We start from the raw sequence: 16,009 nt of genomic DNA, 5'->3' as shown, positions 1-16,009 counted from the left end.
TTCTTGGTACTTAGTTCTCCAGTTCCTCATTAACTTGAAATTTGGTGTACCAGAAACAGACCTGCCTAAAGCTCTCTTTAGTGTGATGAAAGTGATCAAGTAGAGTTGTGAACTTTGCGGGGGAGAAAGTCTCTCCACTGCAGTTCTGTCCAGTACACCAACAGCAGCGAGAAAAGGAGCAGCAAAACTTTGGGATGGGGCTAAATATACAGCCCTGCAGTCCCTTTCACTGCTTGTCCTCTACACATGAGTAATGAGTGAAGAGAACTAAAGATTAAAAATTGCTTTAAAACTTTGACCATGTGAAGTCCTATAGCAAATCTGTTTTCTGCTTGTGGTGATCCCAATTTTCTAGGCTAATGCTGTATCACAAAATGTTCCCAAACAATTACCAAGCTCAGGGGAGCACAAACAACAGAACTTGTTAGTTTAGCATTTGACTAGACTTAATACATCGAACAGCTCTGAGAGCTAAACCAAGACTTCATTTTGTGCTGTGCTTCTAGGCATAGGTCTGGGCTTTAAAGGTCTCCAAGCAAGTTTTCTGCAGATTGCTGTTTGTTCAAATTCAAAGTAAAATGTGGGTTTTCTGGGAGAAAGTACTGGAACCAAAACAAAAACAAAGCCCTGCTCAGAAACAGCTTTTAAAGCATGGACTTGTGCCTGGAAAACATGGTACAAAAGGAAGTCTGGATAAGGCCTGAGTGATGAAATTCCGGCTTGAGGGCAGGCTGAGGAAGAAGCTGTCAGAGAAAACAACCAATGTGGTTAAAAGAGGCAGGGTAGCATTAAGGGTGAAGATAAGCAAAGGGAAAGGAAACTAGACTCCAGGAAATCTTAGTGCACAGGAAACAGAAATAAGAATGCAGGGGATGGGGAGGGTGGGATCACAGTGCCAAGAGGACTTTGCTAGGGCCTGGATTTCACATATTTATTTGAACTAACCTACCAGTAAGGAACTGTTACTTTTCTTTTGGTGGCACCACAAGTACTCAGTGCAGAATTGGAAAGTGACGCCTACACATCACACAATGGCAACAGAATGCATGGACAATTGCTTCAGTTGAAAAGTTAACTAAAAGAGTGCACACTTTGGACTGCACATGTGACATGGATGGTTTTATTGAAATATGATAACCTTTTACTATATATGATTTTCTTTTTAAAATGCATTTATTATTATTTTTATGAAAAGTAAAGTGGCTGTAAGCCTGAACTTTTACAAAACAAGGACTGTTGGCAACAAGGTTCCCACTCACATAACAAACAGGCGACGGAGGAGAACCCAGAACAAAAGAAGATTCTTACATTTATACCTTTTAATTTCCATACAGAACAATGAAACCGAGATGCTTGACGAGGGATTAAACAGGTAAGTGGTAAGTCGGAAGAGGCAAATTCCTGATAATCGTCGTTTGACAACGCTTGGTTCGTGTTATTGTTTGGCAGGCAGTGTACACCAGGGTGGAGTAAGCAGGGGCAGAGCAAGGTGGGCGCGGGCCGCCCCATGCGCCATCATGGGGGGGGGGTGACAAAGCGCCTGGTGGGAAGCACAGCCTGTCCCCTGGAGGTCCCGCCCCCTCCCCAAAACAACATCCCCAGTGTGGACCGGCGCTACAGGGCCTCCCTCCCTCTCCCCCCAAGCAGCCCACCCTCTTAACACTCCCCACTGCTGCCCCAAATCGCAGATGACTTCATGTCAGCATCCCCAAGCCCTCACTCCCAGTGGCGTAGTAAGGTCAGGTGGTACAACAGCAGGGAATGCAAGAGAATGGGCTGCTTGGGGGGGGGGGAGAAGCCCCACAGCGCCAACCCGCACCAAAGGTGCCACCCTGGGGAGCGGAGCGGCCGACCCCTCCCCCCCCGGCTCCGGCGCCCGCCTGCTTCGCCTTGCCCAGTCCATGGAAAGGCGGCCAGCTGCAAGCGCCCCTGGATCACTCCCAGCTCCGCCGGCCGACACCCACTGCACCCACCATCCCTGTCCTGGGGGCACCCAGAGGGCTAGTGGCAGGGGAAGTAGAGGCGTTTCCTCATCCTCAAAGTGCCTCTGGATGCACGCAGCTGCTGTGTTGGCGAATCCTCAGCCGCATGCCGAACAGCCTCCTCTCTGCTTGCACCCCGCTGGTGCTGGGTTCTGGTGGTGGCGCTTTTTTGAAGACCTTCCAGACGCAGGAGACGAGGGAACGGGGGCCAAGGCACAAAGGGGTCCTCTGAATATTCTTTTTCACACTGGCCTCATTCACTCTGGGCTCCAGGTCTTCTTTGTTGTCGCCAGACGGGGGCCACAGACCCTTTGCAGCATCTGCAAGTGAATTATTGTGGGGTGGCCTTTGGCTGCTATTATCTTCTGGGATGCCAGACTGCTCTTGTGGAGACCCCATTTCCTCTTTCTTTTCCTGCAGCTGCTTCGCCTCCTGGGTCGTGGGGCAGAGAGCTCTGGTCTTGTTCATCTGCCCATTGAAGGTGTTTTTTTCCTTCTTTTTTTTGCACTTCCATGTTTGGAGGGCTGCTGGGGGGTACTTCTCCTGGCATCCCCAGCAGCCTCCATGCTGTCAGTGTCACAAACGTGGATGGCCTTCTTCCCTCGGCTGGTCAGAGTGTGCTGGTTCTGGTTCTGCAGCTGGGACTTCAGCTCCCCTCCTGCGGCCTTCTCCTTCTCCAAGCCCCCTTGATTTTCCCTCTTTTGGGGGCCACTTCCGGCCCACGTTGGCTGCTGTGAGAGGCGACGGAGGCCTGTGGTGGGGTCCCTGCCCCTTTGTGGGGGGATCTTCTTCCTGCCTGGTTGGGGGTCCCCACTCTCTCTGTCCTCCGGGCACCCGGGGGGCTAGTAGCAGGGGAACTCCTCGTCGGTCCCATTGCAGGGGAAGTAGCCCATGGAAAGGCCTGAGCCACTCAGGGGTGTTTCCTCATCATGGGCATCGCCCAGGTAGTAAGCCTTGTGATCTGCTGCGGCACTTTCCGGGCGCTCTGGCTCGGTAGCGTCCGAAGGGAGGCCCTCATTCACTCAGGGCTCCAGGTGTTCTTCTCTGTTGTCGCCAGACAGGGGCCACAGTCCCTCCGCAGGTGAATTATTGTGGGGCGGCCCTTGGCTGCTATTATCATCGGGATGGTGCCAGGCTGCTCTTGACGCGCAGCGTAAATTAATAAGTGAAAGAATAAGAGCGTTAATGAGCTCACAACTGAGGCAGACTGAGAACACAGAGAGAAAATGGCTGCCACTTATAAGGAGAATGAGTCCCATGTCAGTTAGCAGTTAGGCCTGAATAACTTGACTTGGCCCAAATGACTGTGCAGTCCCAGCACTTCCCCGCCTGCTTGGCTGCTTCTGCTGTCATGTGTCTTTGTCACATGACAGCTCTTGTAGATACCCCTCTTCCTCTTCCTCTTCCTGCAGCCATTCAGGACTTAGTAGATCTGTACAACGTGGTCTCAGGTCTCCTTCTTGCTTTCGCCTTCCTCCTCCGGGGGCTGCCTGTTGGTCCTCTCGCCATTTCCCCAGCCGTTGATCTTCAGACTTTGCTGATTGTCACTCCCGCTGTCTCGCTGTCTAATATGTCGTGATTTTAAAAATAAATTTAGGCACCAGTTTTCCCGATTCTGTCGCGGCTAAGCCACCCAAGGGCTGTTGAGCCAAGGCTGGGAATCAACTGCCAAGTGAGGTTGGGATTCTGCGCTGATGTCATAGACTGGTTCCGATCAGGCCATTTCCTCTTAGCGGGGGACCTGTTTCCCCTGAGGGTGACTGCTTAACACACCACCCAAGAGAAAAAAGAGAAAAGCAGAGAAATCTTTTAGTTCTGTAGCAAGAAAGAATGAGTGCCAGGAGTTTTCTTTCCCCTGCCCTCCTCCACTGCAACACCTTTTCATCATCATCATCATTAAAGTTTTCTTGGTTTACAAAGGTGTTGTGACGTGGGGTTTGTGATTTCAGCTCTCCTGATATAACATGCTGGAGACAGTTCTCTAGTAACACTTCTTTATTAAAGCACAAGACTAAAGACTGGGGAGAGGAAAGCTACATTTATAGGGACAGGGAACTAGCAAGAAAGGATACATTTTGGAGGGAACAATATCAGGCAATCACAGTCCTGCCTTTTGGAGGGAACCAATAAGACAGAGGATCCAAATACAGCAGCTTAAATGAACCAATAGTAGCTGTACCCTCTAGAACCAAAAGGCAGTTACTTTACCCTAATGCAAATACAGACAATAATAATACAGATATAAAATCCTTTGACTCAATACACAACACCCCTTCCCCCCTAGTGAGCACAGCAGACGTAATCTCTCAGGTACTGTGGGGGCCTACAACTTCTACTTGATCTCCTGACAACAGGTGTTGCAGGTTCTGGATTGGGTGTTACCTGTGGTAGAGGGGCTGCTCTAGGGGTTTCGTCAGGAACAGATGGAGTCCCCGACATCTCAGGGTCCCCTATCTGTACCTCGTCATCGTGAGGACTAGCAGACCCTGGTTCATTTGTTAAAGCCCCTGGTGATTGCACCTTTGGGCCATTTTCACTCTGGTCTTGCGGCTCTGCGTCGTTAGCCTGGGATGAATTATCTGGCTCCTCCCTGCTGAGCGCCCGGCGCCTCAGCTGATCTATATGTCTCTTCCACACTTGCCCATTTTCCAAGGTCACATAATAGGACACAGGTCCACTAGCCCGGGTGACCACACCAGCCACCCACCGCGAACCTCGTGAATAGTTCCTCACCCAGACCAGATCTTCAGGGGCGAGATACCTTGTTGTGTCAGTCTCAGCCTGGGGGGTTGCTCTTGAATTATGGTTTGGCATTTTATCCGGGTGGGCATAATCCAGCACCGTTACCAGTCTCCTACCCAAGAGCAGCTCAGCTGGCGACTTGCCCGTTGCGGTACACGGCGTCGCATGCTGCAAAAATAACATTCGCGCGATGCGAGCTGACCAGTTACCCTCCATTAAGCGCGCAATGGATTCTTTGGCTGTTCTTACCATGCGCTCAGCCTGCCCATTGGAGGATGGGTGAAAGGGCGCGGATGTGACCCCTCTTATGAAGTTATCAGCCAAGAATGCCCTGAATTCTTGGGATACAAAAGCTGCCCCATTATCTGATACAATGGTCTCAGGTAACCCGTGGGTTGCAAACAGCTGCCTCAACACCTTGATGACGGCAGCTGATGCCATGCTAGGGACCATCGCCACTTCTAACCATTTGGAATATGCATCAACGATAACCAAAAAGACCTTTCCTTGGAATGGCCCAGCAAAATCTAAGTGCAGCCGGCTCCAGGGAGATCTGGACTGCTCCCACCAGTGGACTGGTGCTCTGGCCACTTCCGGCCGCACCTCTTGGCATGCCTTGCATGTTCGTACCCATTGTTCTATGTTCTGGTCCATTCCAGGCCACCACACATAACATCGGGCTAGCGACTTCATCCTGACCATTCCCGGGTGTCCCATGTGAAGCGTCTCAAGAACCCTGCTTCTCAGTGGTGCTGGAATGATGACCCTATCTCCCCACAGGAGACAACCCTTATGCATGGACAACTCGTGCTGCCTAGTCGCATAAGGCCTGAATTTGTCTTCATGCGGACCACCTGGCCACCCCCTCCCCACCCAAGTGAGCACACGGGAGAGAACAGCATCTTTCCTCGTTTTCTCAGCTATATCAGTAGCCGTTACAGGAGCCCCCGGAAGTGTTTCCAGCATCATTATGTGCTCCGCTGGAGCAGGATCCTCAGTGCTCCCGCCAGGAAGGGGCAATCGACTCAGCGCATCCGCGTGGCACAACCGTTTCCCCGGCACATGGGTCAAGGTGTACTGGAACCCGTTCAGGAATATAGACCAACGTAACATTCTGGGGGAGAGAATTTGTGGCGTTTGTTTGTTCGGGTTGAACAACCCTAACAGTGGCTTGTGGTCCGTTTCAATGTAGAAATGGCGACCGTACACATAATCATGGAACTTTTTGATTCCTGCCACAATTGCAAGTGCCTCTTTGTCAATTTGAGCATAGTTGCGCTCCGTGGGCGACAACGTACGGGAATAGAAAGAGATGGGCTTTTCCGACCCATCCGGTTCCCTATGACTTAGCACCGCCCCCAGGCCGTATTGAGAGGCATCACATGCCAGGACCAGAGGCTTTGACTCGTCATAATGAGCAAGGACACTCCTGCTACTCAGCATTCCTCGCAAGGAGTCAAAAGCCTTCTGCTGCCCCTGCCCCCATCGCCACACAGTCTTTTTCTGCAACAGTCTATGTAATGGTTCAGCTACCGAAGCTTTCTGGGGTAAGAACGAATGATAAAAGTTAATAAGTCCCAGGAATGACTGCAACTCCGTCTTGTTCTGTGGTCGTGGTGCCTCGATGATGGCCTTAATCTTAGCATCTGTGGGGTGGATGCCTGATGGATCAATTTTAAACCCCAAGAAATCCACAGTTGGCACCCCAAAACTGCATTTTTCCTTTTTCAGTTGCAACCCCACCTCCTTGAACTTGAGCAACACTGCACGAACACGCGCAACCAGTTCCTGTGGGTCTTTTCCAGCAATCAAAACGTCATCAAAAAATGGCAAGACCCCCGGCAGACCTCTTAACAGGTGTTCCATGAGCCCTTGAGAAATCCCTGGGGCCACACAAACTCCAAATTGTAATCTGTTAACTCTGAACGCCCCTTTATGTGTGACAATAGTCTGTGCTTCCGCTGATTGTGGGGTTACTGGCAGCTGTTGGTAAGCTTGTGCCAGGTCAATTTTGGCGAACACCTTGCCCCCAGCCAGTTTAGCCAACAGATGTGATACGACTGGAATGGGGTATGAGTTTCCCCTGAGTGCCTTATTGATAGTGCATTTGTAATCTGCACAGATCCTGACTTCCCCATTTGCTTTAAGGGGCGTGACGATTGGAGTCTCCCACTTAGCAGAGTCCACGGGTGAGAGAACTCCCTGCTTGACCAATTTCTCCAGCTCTGCTTCGATCTTGGGTTGCAGTGCAAATGGCACTCGCCTTGGTTTGAGTCGGATTGGGGCCACCCCAGGGTCCAACTCGAAGTCAACTGGGGGCCCTTTATAACAACCCAGTTTTCCATTAAAGAGACCAGCAAATTCTTTGCATAATGCCTCGCTCATCTCAGGGCAGGTTTGGATTGAATTAAGCCCTGATATACTCAGTCCCAGGGCGGGGAACCAGTCAGTGCCCAGGAGACTGGGGCAACTGCCCTTCGCAATCACCAGTTTGAGTACAGCCTGTTTGTCCCGGAACTGTACTCTCACGGCACACATTCCCATAACATGGATGCGGCCCGCTGAGTATGACTGCAAGGTTGCCGGGAAGGGTTCCAGAGGGGGCAACTTACCCCTGGGGAAGAATGTCCTCGCGGTCTGGTCCGACACGATAGTGAATCCAGATCCGGAGTCCACCTCCATGTCACACTGCTGACCCTCAATCTTCACCTTGACGTGTGCCTTGCCTTGTGCTGGGAACTGCACGACCCTCCCGTTGATCTCCGTAACGTAGTGGCAGTCCTTTAGAAAATGGGTTGCTGCGGGCGGTCTGCGATGCTCCGGTCTAGGTGCTCCTGTCGCTCCCAACGCCGCCGATCTACAGACTCTGGCGATGTGACCTGTCTTCCCGCACGTCCGGCACATAGCATCCCAGAAACGACAACTCTTCCGCTCATGGTTTCCGCCACAACCTGGGCACCTGCCTCGGTGATCTTTGTGCACTGTGCAGGCCTGACTCACTGACTTGACCCCACGGACTGGGCTCTGGCTCGGAGTAGCCTCTAGCTCGTCCATGGCATGCGCAACTTCTATCTGTGGCTTAGGGGCCTTGCGACTGGCATCAAGCTCCTCTCTTTCATAATTCTCCGTGGCGGCGGCCTCCTTCAAGGCTGAAGCAAGGGTAACCTCTTCTTTAGCCACGATGCGTCTTCTGGCCTTCTTGCTGCTCAGACCACCGATAAACCAATCCAGGAGAGTCTCTTCCAGATTTTGGAAGTCGCAGTGCTGAGCGAGCTTCCGCAGTTCAGCCAGAAATGCAGATACAGACTCCCCAGCATGCTGCTGCCTCTTATGAAACTCCATCCGCCGAGCCATCTTGGTCTCAGTAGGCGCCAAGTGGCTTGTTAGGCAGGCAAGAATATCTTTGAGAGATGTCTCACTTAGCTTCGCTGGAGCAAGCAATGCCTTGGCCAGCTTGAAGGTCTCAGGCCCACAGTAGCTCATGGAATGTGGCCCTTCTTTTGCTGGCATCGGTGATCCCTTGAGCCTCTGCGAAGAACTCGAAGCGCTTGACGTAGTCTTCCCACGTGTCGGGCTCTGATGGCTGGAAGGGCTCCAATACCCTTGGACTCTCCATTGTCCTGTGGCAGGGTCGTCTTCTCAGCTGGCCAGTGAGTCTTGTTCTTAGCTGCAATCCGGACTCTGAGGCAGGGCTGCGTTTAACCGCTCCTCAGCATTCCGGATCCCATCCTCGTCGCCAGTTGTTGTGACGTGGGGTTTGTGATTTCAGCTCTCCTGACATAACATGCTGGAGACAGTTCTCTAGTAACACTTCTTTATTAAAGCAACAAGACTGATGACTGGGGAGAGGAAAGCTACATTTATAGGGACAGGGAACTAGCAAGAAAGGATACATTTTGGAGGGAACAATATCAGGCAATCACAGTCCTGCCTTTTGGAGGGAACCAATAAGACAGAGGATCCAAATACAGCAGCTTAAATGAACCAATAGTAGCTGTACCCTCTGGAACCAAAAGGCAGTTACTTTACCCTAATGCCAATACAGACAATAATAATACAGATATAAAATCCTTTGACTCAATACACAACAAAAGGTATGCGCAATGTCTCTTTTTTTCAAGTTACATTTTCCATAGGTCAGTTTCATTTGTTGAGACATTAGGGTTACATTAGGAAGAAAAGGGGGGAAGAGGTGGAGGGGGCCATGGGGGGTGGGGTCAGGAGGCGAGGTTTCTATTTTGCTTCGTGTATGTGTGGGGTTTTGTGTCAGCATCACTTGTGTGGGTTCTCTTTACTATTTGTGTTCCTTTGGTGGTGAGAGATATTGGGGTTGGCCTAGGGTGCGGTTGCTTGTTTGTGATTGGCTGTGGTGAACTTTGTTTTCGTGGGGTGGGTGGGTGTTTTTGAATCGGGTTAAGCCATATTGATTTGCATGCTGTTGGCGCTGTGGCATTTGCCCAATCTTTGGGGATACGTTTGTACTGGGGGGAGAAAGGGTTAATAGGTGGACCAGTAAGAAAGCCATTTTTGTGAGTTAGTTCCTTGGTTCTTTTTTTGGGGGGGGGGAGATAGAGGAGTCAGAGTCAGTTAGAGACAGGGACAAGACTGAGGGGGAGTAGAGTGACAGAGTTTTGAATATATTTTAAAACTTGTTTGTGTTTGAAATAAACTTTAATCTTCATTGTTAACTCTACCTGACTGAGACTCAATACTTCACCAGGGAACTCTGGGTTTTTTCCCCACAAAATTGGTGTAAGCGGAAGGATAAAGTAGTGGTGTACAGGTCAATAGTCATGAAACAACCGGGGTCTCTACGAACTCCACAGGCGGGTTCTTGTCATTGTCTTCTTGTGCTGTGTATGTGATAAAGGGGAGCCATACAGGGGTGAAGGTATCTTCTTCTATTTGTTCCTGTGTCAGTTTCAGTTTATTGGTTAATTATTCTAGTCGGGCTGTTTCCCATACTATTTGGTACCATTGGTTCATGTTTACTCCTGACAGGTCTCTCCAGTGTCTGGCTATAATGCTTTTGGCTGCTGAAAGTAGGCGGGTTATGAGTTCTTTGTGATGTGAGTGGGCATTATTGTCTTGGAATATGTTTAGTAGAGCCAGTTCTGGGGTGGTTCCTAATACTTGCTTAGTTATTTGACACATTTCTTGTAATAATAATAATAATAATTTATTATTTATACCCCGCCCATCTGGCTGGGCCTCCCCAGCCACTCTGGGCAGTTTCCAACAAAACATTAAAATACAGTAATCCATCAAACATTAAAAGCATCCCTAAACAGGGCTGCCTTCAGATGTCTTCTAAAAGTCTGGTAGTTGTTGTTCTCTTTGACATCTGATGGGAGGGCGTTCCACAGGGCAGGTGCCACCACCGAGAAGGCCCTCTGCCTGGTTCCCTGTAACTTGGCTTCTCGCATGACTGTTGTCCAGAATAGTTGGATTTTGGGGCATTCCTACCACATGTGGAGGTATGTGCCTGTGGAGGTGCACCCTCTCCAGCATTTTGGTGAGGTTCCTGGGCATATTAGCGCTAATTTCCTTGGTGTTAGTGACCACCTGTAGGTGAGTTTCAGAGAGTTCTCTCCTTCTCGTTGATATGGATTTAAAGGAGGGTTTAGACCACATTCCGGTCCACTGAATGGAGTTAATCTCATAGCCTATGTCACCTTCCCTTTTTTTTTTAATTATGTCTAGGGGGTTCGTGGGGTTTTGGAGTAATATTTTGTATATTGCGGATACCATCCCTTTGCCATGTCCCTTTGTTGTTAGGAGGTTTTCGAAGGTTGTCAGGGGCCTAGTTGCTGTTGATTTTACTACTGGGTTGTTTAAGAGGACATGTAATTGGTGGTGTGTTAACCAGGGCAATTGGGTGTCCTCTAGTTTGTCTTGTATTTCTTGTGTTGACAAGGGTTTGTTATTTTTATAGAAGTCTGTTAGGTGATATAGGCCTTTGGTTTGCCAGGTTTTCATTTGGAGGTTTTGTGTTGCGTGATGGAATAATGGGTGGTATGTGGATTAGTGGGGATGGTGTTGGGGACACTTTGCCTATTTGTGTTTTCCATGCTTTGAGCATGGTCTGTGTGTACCTGGTGAGTGTTGTGGGAATTTTCCTTAGTTTGTTTGGAAGGAATGGGTATGCTGTGGTGCAGGTATTTTCAATTGTGTCCCTCTCTAGGTGTATCCATTGTTTTGTCTCATCTTCTAGTATATATGGGATTATGTGGTGCATTTGGTTGGCAATGTAATATGCTTCTATGTTGGGGATTCCCCATCCTCCATCTGAGGAGGGGAGATGCAGATATTTGGGGCTTATTCTTGGTTTTTTGTGTGAGAAGATAAATAAGTGTAGTTTTTTCTGCCATTTTCAGAGTTGGGTTGGGGGATCCAGATTGGGAGGGTTTGGAATAGGTAGGTTAGTTTTGGGAGGGTGATCATTTTGATCATGGCTATTTTGTCTGAGAGTGAAGTTCATGTTGTTCTGTCTCTTTAGGTCTTTGTTAATTTGCCCCCACAAGGGGTTGCAGTTGTTCTCTAGAGCTTCCACTTTGGAGGTTAGATCGTCGATTAATATCTGCAGGGGAGCCGCTGTGGCCTTCAGTATTTCTGCTAATCACATTTCCATTTCCCTCAGATCTCGTTTCTTTGTTGGGTGGTCTTCATCTTGAAGGGGTGCTGTGGTCTCAGCGCTGTTTGCCATCTCCCTGGTTGGTGTCACCTCGCTCTCCCATATGGTTTTGGTTTGGGATCTGCTTGGCGTCCTTTTGGAGTGGGGTGTGTTACGGTTGGGAGTTGTGCTGATGATGGTTCCTGGGTGTTGTTGGGTTGCTGAGCTGGACAGGCATTGTTGACTGATGGCTTTTACAGAGCGTTGGAATTAGGCGGTCATTTTTGTCGCATCTGGGCTGTGTTTTAAGGGCTTCTCTGGGGTTTTCCTAGATGCCTCAGTGGCGTTATTGAAGCAGGGAATAGACAAGTAGACAGACAAGTGGACTAACATACAATCAGTTAATATAAAAGGGGTAACAGGCTGAGATGTAAGAGACCGGGGGTGGGGCCAGGGGGAAGATGGGGGGGGGGTTATTTGTGGATATCCCTGTGATGTATATGATTTTCTAAAGAACTTTCTAATTATTAGCATCCGCCAAATTCACAAATGATAAACTGATCATTTGTTCTGGGAGGAAGGGAGAAGGGAAGGGGAACAGGAGAAGTTATGTGTTATGTTTATAATCTGCTGAAAACCAATAAAAGTTAACACACCGATACAGTATAGATGTGACATTTTAAATGCAACCTGGTACAGTACATACTAACCTGTCTACAGTACAGAATTGCATGAAGGATTATTAGATGGGGGAAAAGTCCTGGATCTGCAGTTGTTGACATGGGAATTATTTATTACTTTTTGTAAATTATCTTTATTGAGTTTTCTTACACTTAGAAAATTGAACCCCGTCACACATTGAGTAGCAAGCAATTATAAATCACAATAACTGATTCCAAAATACAGTGGTACCTTGGGTTACATACGCTTCAGGTTACATACACTTCAGGTTACAGACTCCGCTAACCCAAAAATATTACCTCGGGTTAAGAACTTTGCTTCAGGATGAGAACAGAAATCGTGCTCCAGCGGCACAGCGGCAGCAGGAGGCCCCATTAGCTAAAGTGGTGCTTCAGGTTAAGAACAGTTTCAGGTTAAGAACAGACCTCCGGAATGAATTAAGTACTTAACCCGAGGTACCACTGTATAACCATAGGGCTGTGAGTTTGTAGAGGCGCCTAGCCTTTTAGCAACAGGTTGTGGAAAGTGAACCGTTTCTATTCCTGGAAAAGTGGAAGGGCACATGTTTTAAGTGTTGCGCTGTTAAGGTTTGTGTAGCTTGCTGCCTTCCCAGCTGTGTGATGTCATTTAGCCCAAAGTCAATCATTATGAAGTCAGCAGTGAGGTCAATGCACTCTCAGTGGGAGGTGACCCTTCCAGTGCCTTTGATTTCCATTTCATTTCTGTGGGACACAGCAAAGTAATCGCGATATTGGAGGAAAAAGGAATAAAGGCACAACGGAGAGAAAAGCGACCCAAGAGAACATAGCAGAAGAGAATGATATAACCAAAGCTCCGATAGATATCTTAAAGTGGCGTTTTGTGATTAACTTGTGGAGCTCAGTGAAAAATACCGCCTGTCTGTGTTTGAGGAAGGGAATCTCTCTGAATAAAAGTGAAGGAAATTAGTATTTCTAATTTCTAAATTCTATTAGTATGGCTGGGAATCAGAGGACTGGTGGTTCTCTTCTTTGCTTAGGAAAATGCCATAATGTGGTAAGAAGCACAGTCAAAAGTGCTACTTTTGCTGTAGGCACTTTTTATTATCAAGGTAACTGTAGAGATTTTTGAAATAGCAAGTGGTCTATAAATGCTTTTAAGTAAAAACAAATATTTTCCTCAATCTAATTTTGAAAGATCTTCGTTTTTATTAATGCAAAATAACTGCCATGCAGTCAAGTTGCCCAAAGTGTCGCACTCCTTCATTTTGAAAAATACCAGTATTCCCAAGTTACGAGGAAACAGCAAGGTTTGCAGGACTAGGTGCGTGTAAAGATTGGGGAGTTTTTAATAGGTCACAAAATGCCCTGACCTTAACACCTTAAGTTATTCAGGTAACCCGGTCCCTTGTCAGTTGGTTGCCAAGGCGACCGCTCCAGTTTTCACAGCTCCAACATTCCAAAAAGAGGCAGACACGGCGCTTCCGGATCAGATGGAGGTCTTCCAGTCACAGGTTGTTTTTATTCCACATTCAGTAAATTTTGGATACCTGGGGAGAGGAAGATTAGCTTTAGAGGTAGTATATAGGAGTTGCCTGGTAATAATACAGCTGGTGGGAGGATTAATTATGTCTAGAGACTTTTTTTGGATCATTATTTGACACCTGCATTTCTTTCAGTGCACTTAGAACATCATACATGTATAGAGGTTTATTATCATGTATCACTAACAGATGCCTCCAGTCCCAGAGTTAAAAGTATATAAAGTGTCAAAGAAAATAAAGGTTTTATTCATTCAGGAGGCACAAACTGTTACACGCTTCCAAATGCTCATTAAATTAAAATTCACTTAATGGAAGGGAATTAGTACCCAAGCCTTGCTATAGATGCTGTAGATTCAGATATCCAAACAGTTGGACCTGCATATAATACTTGTAAACAAATAAGCAGTCTTAAACCAGCCTTACTTCTTTTGTGTTTTGCTGGTCTGCCAGAAGCAATGGTGGGAGGGAGGGAAGGAGGGGAAAGAGATTGGACAAATAACAGAGCATTTGTTCCTTCCTTGTTTGCCTTTTGCAAGGTTTCAGAGGATTTTCCAAGGTCTGCTCACCAGACAAATTTCCAGGCCATGTGTTGTCACCAGATATTCCTGATATGTTACTGTGAAGCCAATATGATCGTCCTATAAACCTCATTTTATTAAAGTGAGCAGCTTTAAGAATCATTTTAGCTGAAAAGTAATACCCCAGTATTGTTACTGGACTGATTCTGGATGAAACCCACAGGAATTGGGAAAGGTTATAGGTCAGTGGTGGAGCAAGTGCTTTGCATGCAGAAGGTTCCAGGTCCAACCCATAGCTGTCAACTTTTCCCTTTTCTTGCGAGGAATCCTATTTGGACTAAGGGAATTTCCCTTTAAAAAAGGGAGACATTGACAGCTATGGTCCAACCCATAGTATCTCCAGGCAGAGGCTGGGAAAGATTCCTGCCTGAAACACTTAGAAGCTGCTGAGCAAGGTGATCCAAGGGTCTGGCTGGGTAGAAGGCAGCTTCCCATGTCCCTGAACCCCTTTTGGGGCAGCTACGTGTTGACAGGGTGTGAATCACAAATGTTTAAGTGGCCCTGTTAATACCGCAGTTCACAACCTGTGTACACCGAGGTAGTTGTATTAACTATAATACAACTACTCCATAATATGAATTCTGGGTTTCACCTCAAGATTCCAAACATTTCTCAGAGTTACTTAGGTGGGAACCCTAACTATGTAAGTCCTATTAAATTCAATGGGGCTCACTCATAAATAAGTGGGGTTGGAAAATTGAGATGGTCATAGTCCCTCAGCAGAATTAATAGGACTGAGGCTGTGATCCCATTTGCAATTACTGGGAAGTGCTGGACTGCAAATCATGCCATGGCACAAATCCTTAGCAAATACTTGCAGAAGTCAGCAATGTATATTATTTTAAAGAACGCCAAAACAAATATTTAAAATAGTTAAAGGCTTTAAGGCCCCACAGCTCCCCTGTCGTTGCTTGAGTGGAAAACTGGTGAGGAAAACACAGTCAGACTTACTTCTATGCCTTTAACAAAAGCTTGATCTTGGGGGAAAATCAGGTAAAGGTCTTCACAGCACTCTCTTCTAATATCTGCATAGCATGCTGTTGTTAAAGAAGTAGAGCCTGGTAAAAACAAAAGAAAAAGCTAGCAGCTCCCCCTGCCTCCAGTCGTAGGTCTCCTGTTTGGAGAAGTTCATTCTGAAAATCTTGCATCAACTAATGTTTGTCTGATTTCGTATCAGAGAAGCACTCAGTAACCGGACTTTGGTGATGTGGGTATATTCTGCTATTTTGTATTAGGCAGTTCCTCTATGGTCGTGGTGGTGGCTGGCTTTTGGTTGCTCAGAAATTTTATTAAAAGTTTGTTTTTCTGACAATTACCTCTAATAGGAAATCGGTGGGTTTCTGTCATAATCCTGACAAACCAAAGTTTTGCAGGTAAGATGACAGCTGCTTGAACCACTTCCTCTGTAGGACCCAGGAGAACCACTGCCTTGCCAAGAAGTGGAGTGGAAACGGTTTCCATAGCTACAAAGGGAGTTGCTCTGTTAAAAAGAAACTAAGCAAGTCTTTCTAAAAGTTGTTAAAGGCCATGCTGACAGAGACAGATCCTTTAAATGCCCAACTTTCTGGTAATACTACATGACATTTCGACCCACAGGGGGAAAGATCCCACAGGAGTTGCAGAGCTCATCCAAACCTCTTTCTGCACGGCCCTGGGAAGCGAGGGAGCAGCGGCCTGGCCAGGAGAACATGCTGAACATCGCAGACGTAAGTCGCAAGGGAGAAATTATCCTGAACTTTGGGCTTTTCACTGTATTACTGGCACTGTATACTGAGGGCTCTCTTAGGACAGAAGCAGAAGAATTAGCATTGCACCAATTATTTCTGAAAGTAAGCAAGGGAAACTGAAGGCAGAAAGTTGGGGAAATTCTGCTTTACTTCATCAACAAATA

General features: G+C 47.5%; 1 protein-coding gene and 1 long non-coding RNA gene across 14 annotated transcripts in view; one reads left to right on the top strand and one right to left on the bottom strand.

Annotated features, from left to right (window-relative positions):
* The first annotated feature begins 1,158 nt into the window (after positions 1-1,158).
* The window catches only part of LOC308460487 (palmitoyltransferase ZDHHC11-like), a 38,795-nt gene continuing 23,944 nt past the window's right edge, over positions 1,159-16,009 (top strand). The window contains exons 1-3 of one of the 13 annotated variants that reach the window (XM_080976958.1): positions 1,159-3,902; positions 14,077-14,200; positions 15,715-15,824. In XM_080976958.1, coding sequence (XP_080833084.1) covers positions 15,807-15,824 — 18 coding nt within the window. In that variant the 5' untranslated portion in view covers positions 1,159-3,902; positions 14,077-14,200; positions 15,715-15,806. Of the gene's footprint in view, positions 3,903-9,772; positions 9,794-11,346; positions 11,438-11,827; positions 13,054-13,134; positions 13,574-14,076; positions 14,201-14,226; positions 15,112-15,250; positions 15,326-15,361; positions 15,825-16,009 lie in introns of those variants that run through there. The other 12 variants (XM_080976962.1, XM_080976961.1, XM_080976954.1 and 9 more) reach the window with 12 other exon arrangements.
* On the bottom strand, positions 13,183-15,197 carry LOC308460662. Its single transcript, XR_013978699.1, has 2 exons — positions 15,070-15,197; positions 13,183-13,546 (listed from the first exon to the last, which is right to left on the bottom strand). It is a non-coding gene; the product is annotated as an uncharacterized lncRNA (long non-coding RNA).

This window comes from Podarcis pityusensis (genome assembly GCF_964106645.2).
Source record: "Podarcis pityusensis genome assembly, chromosome: 13".
NCBI lineage: Eukaryota > Metazoa > Chordata > Lepidosauria > Squamata > Lacertidae > Podarcis > Podarcis pityusensis.
Note: the sequence above shows the minus strand (reverse complement) of the source record. Positions and strands in the feature narration are given on the sequence as shown.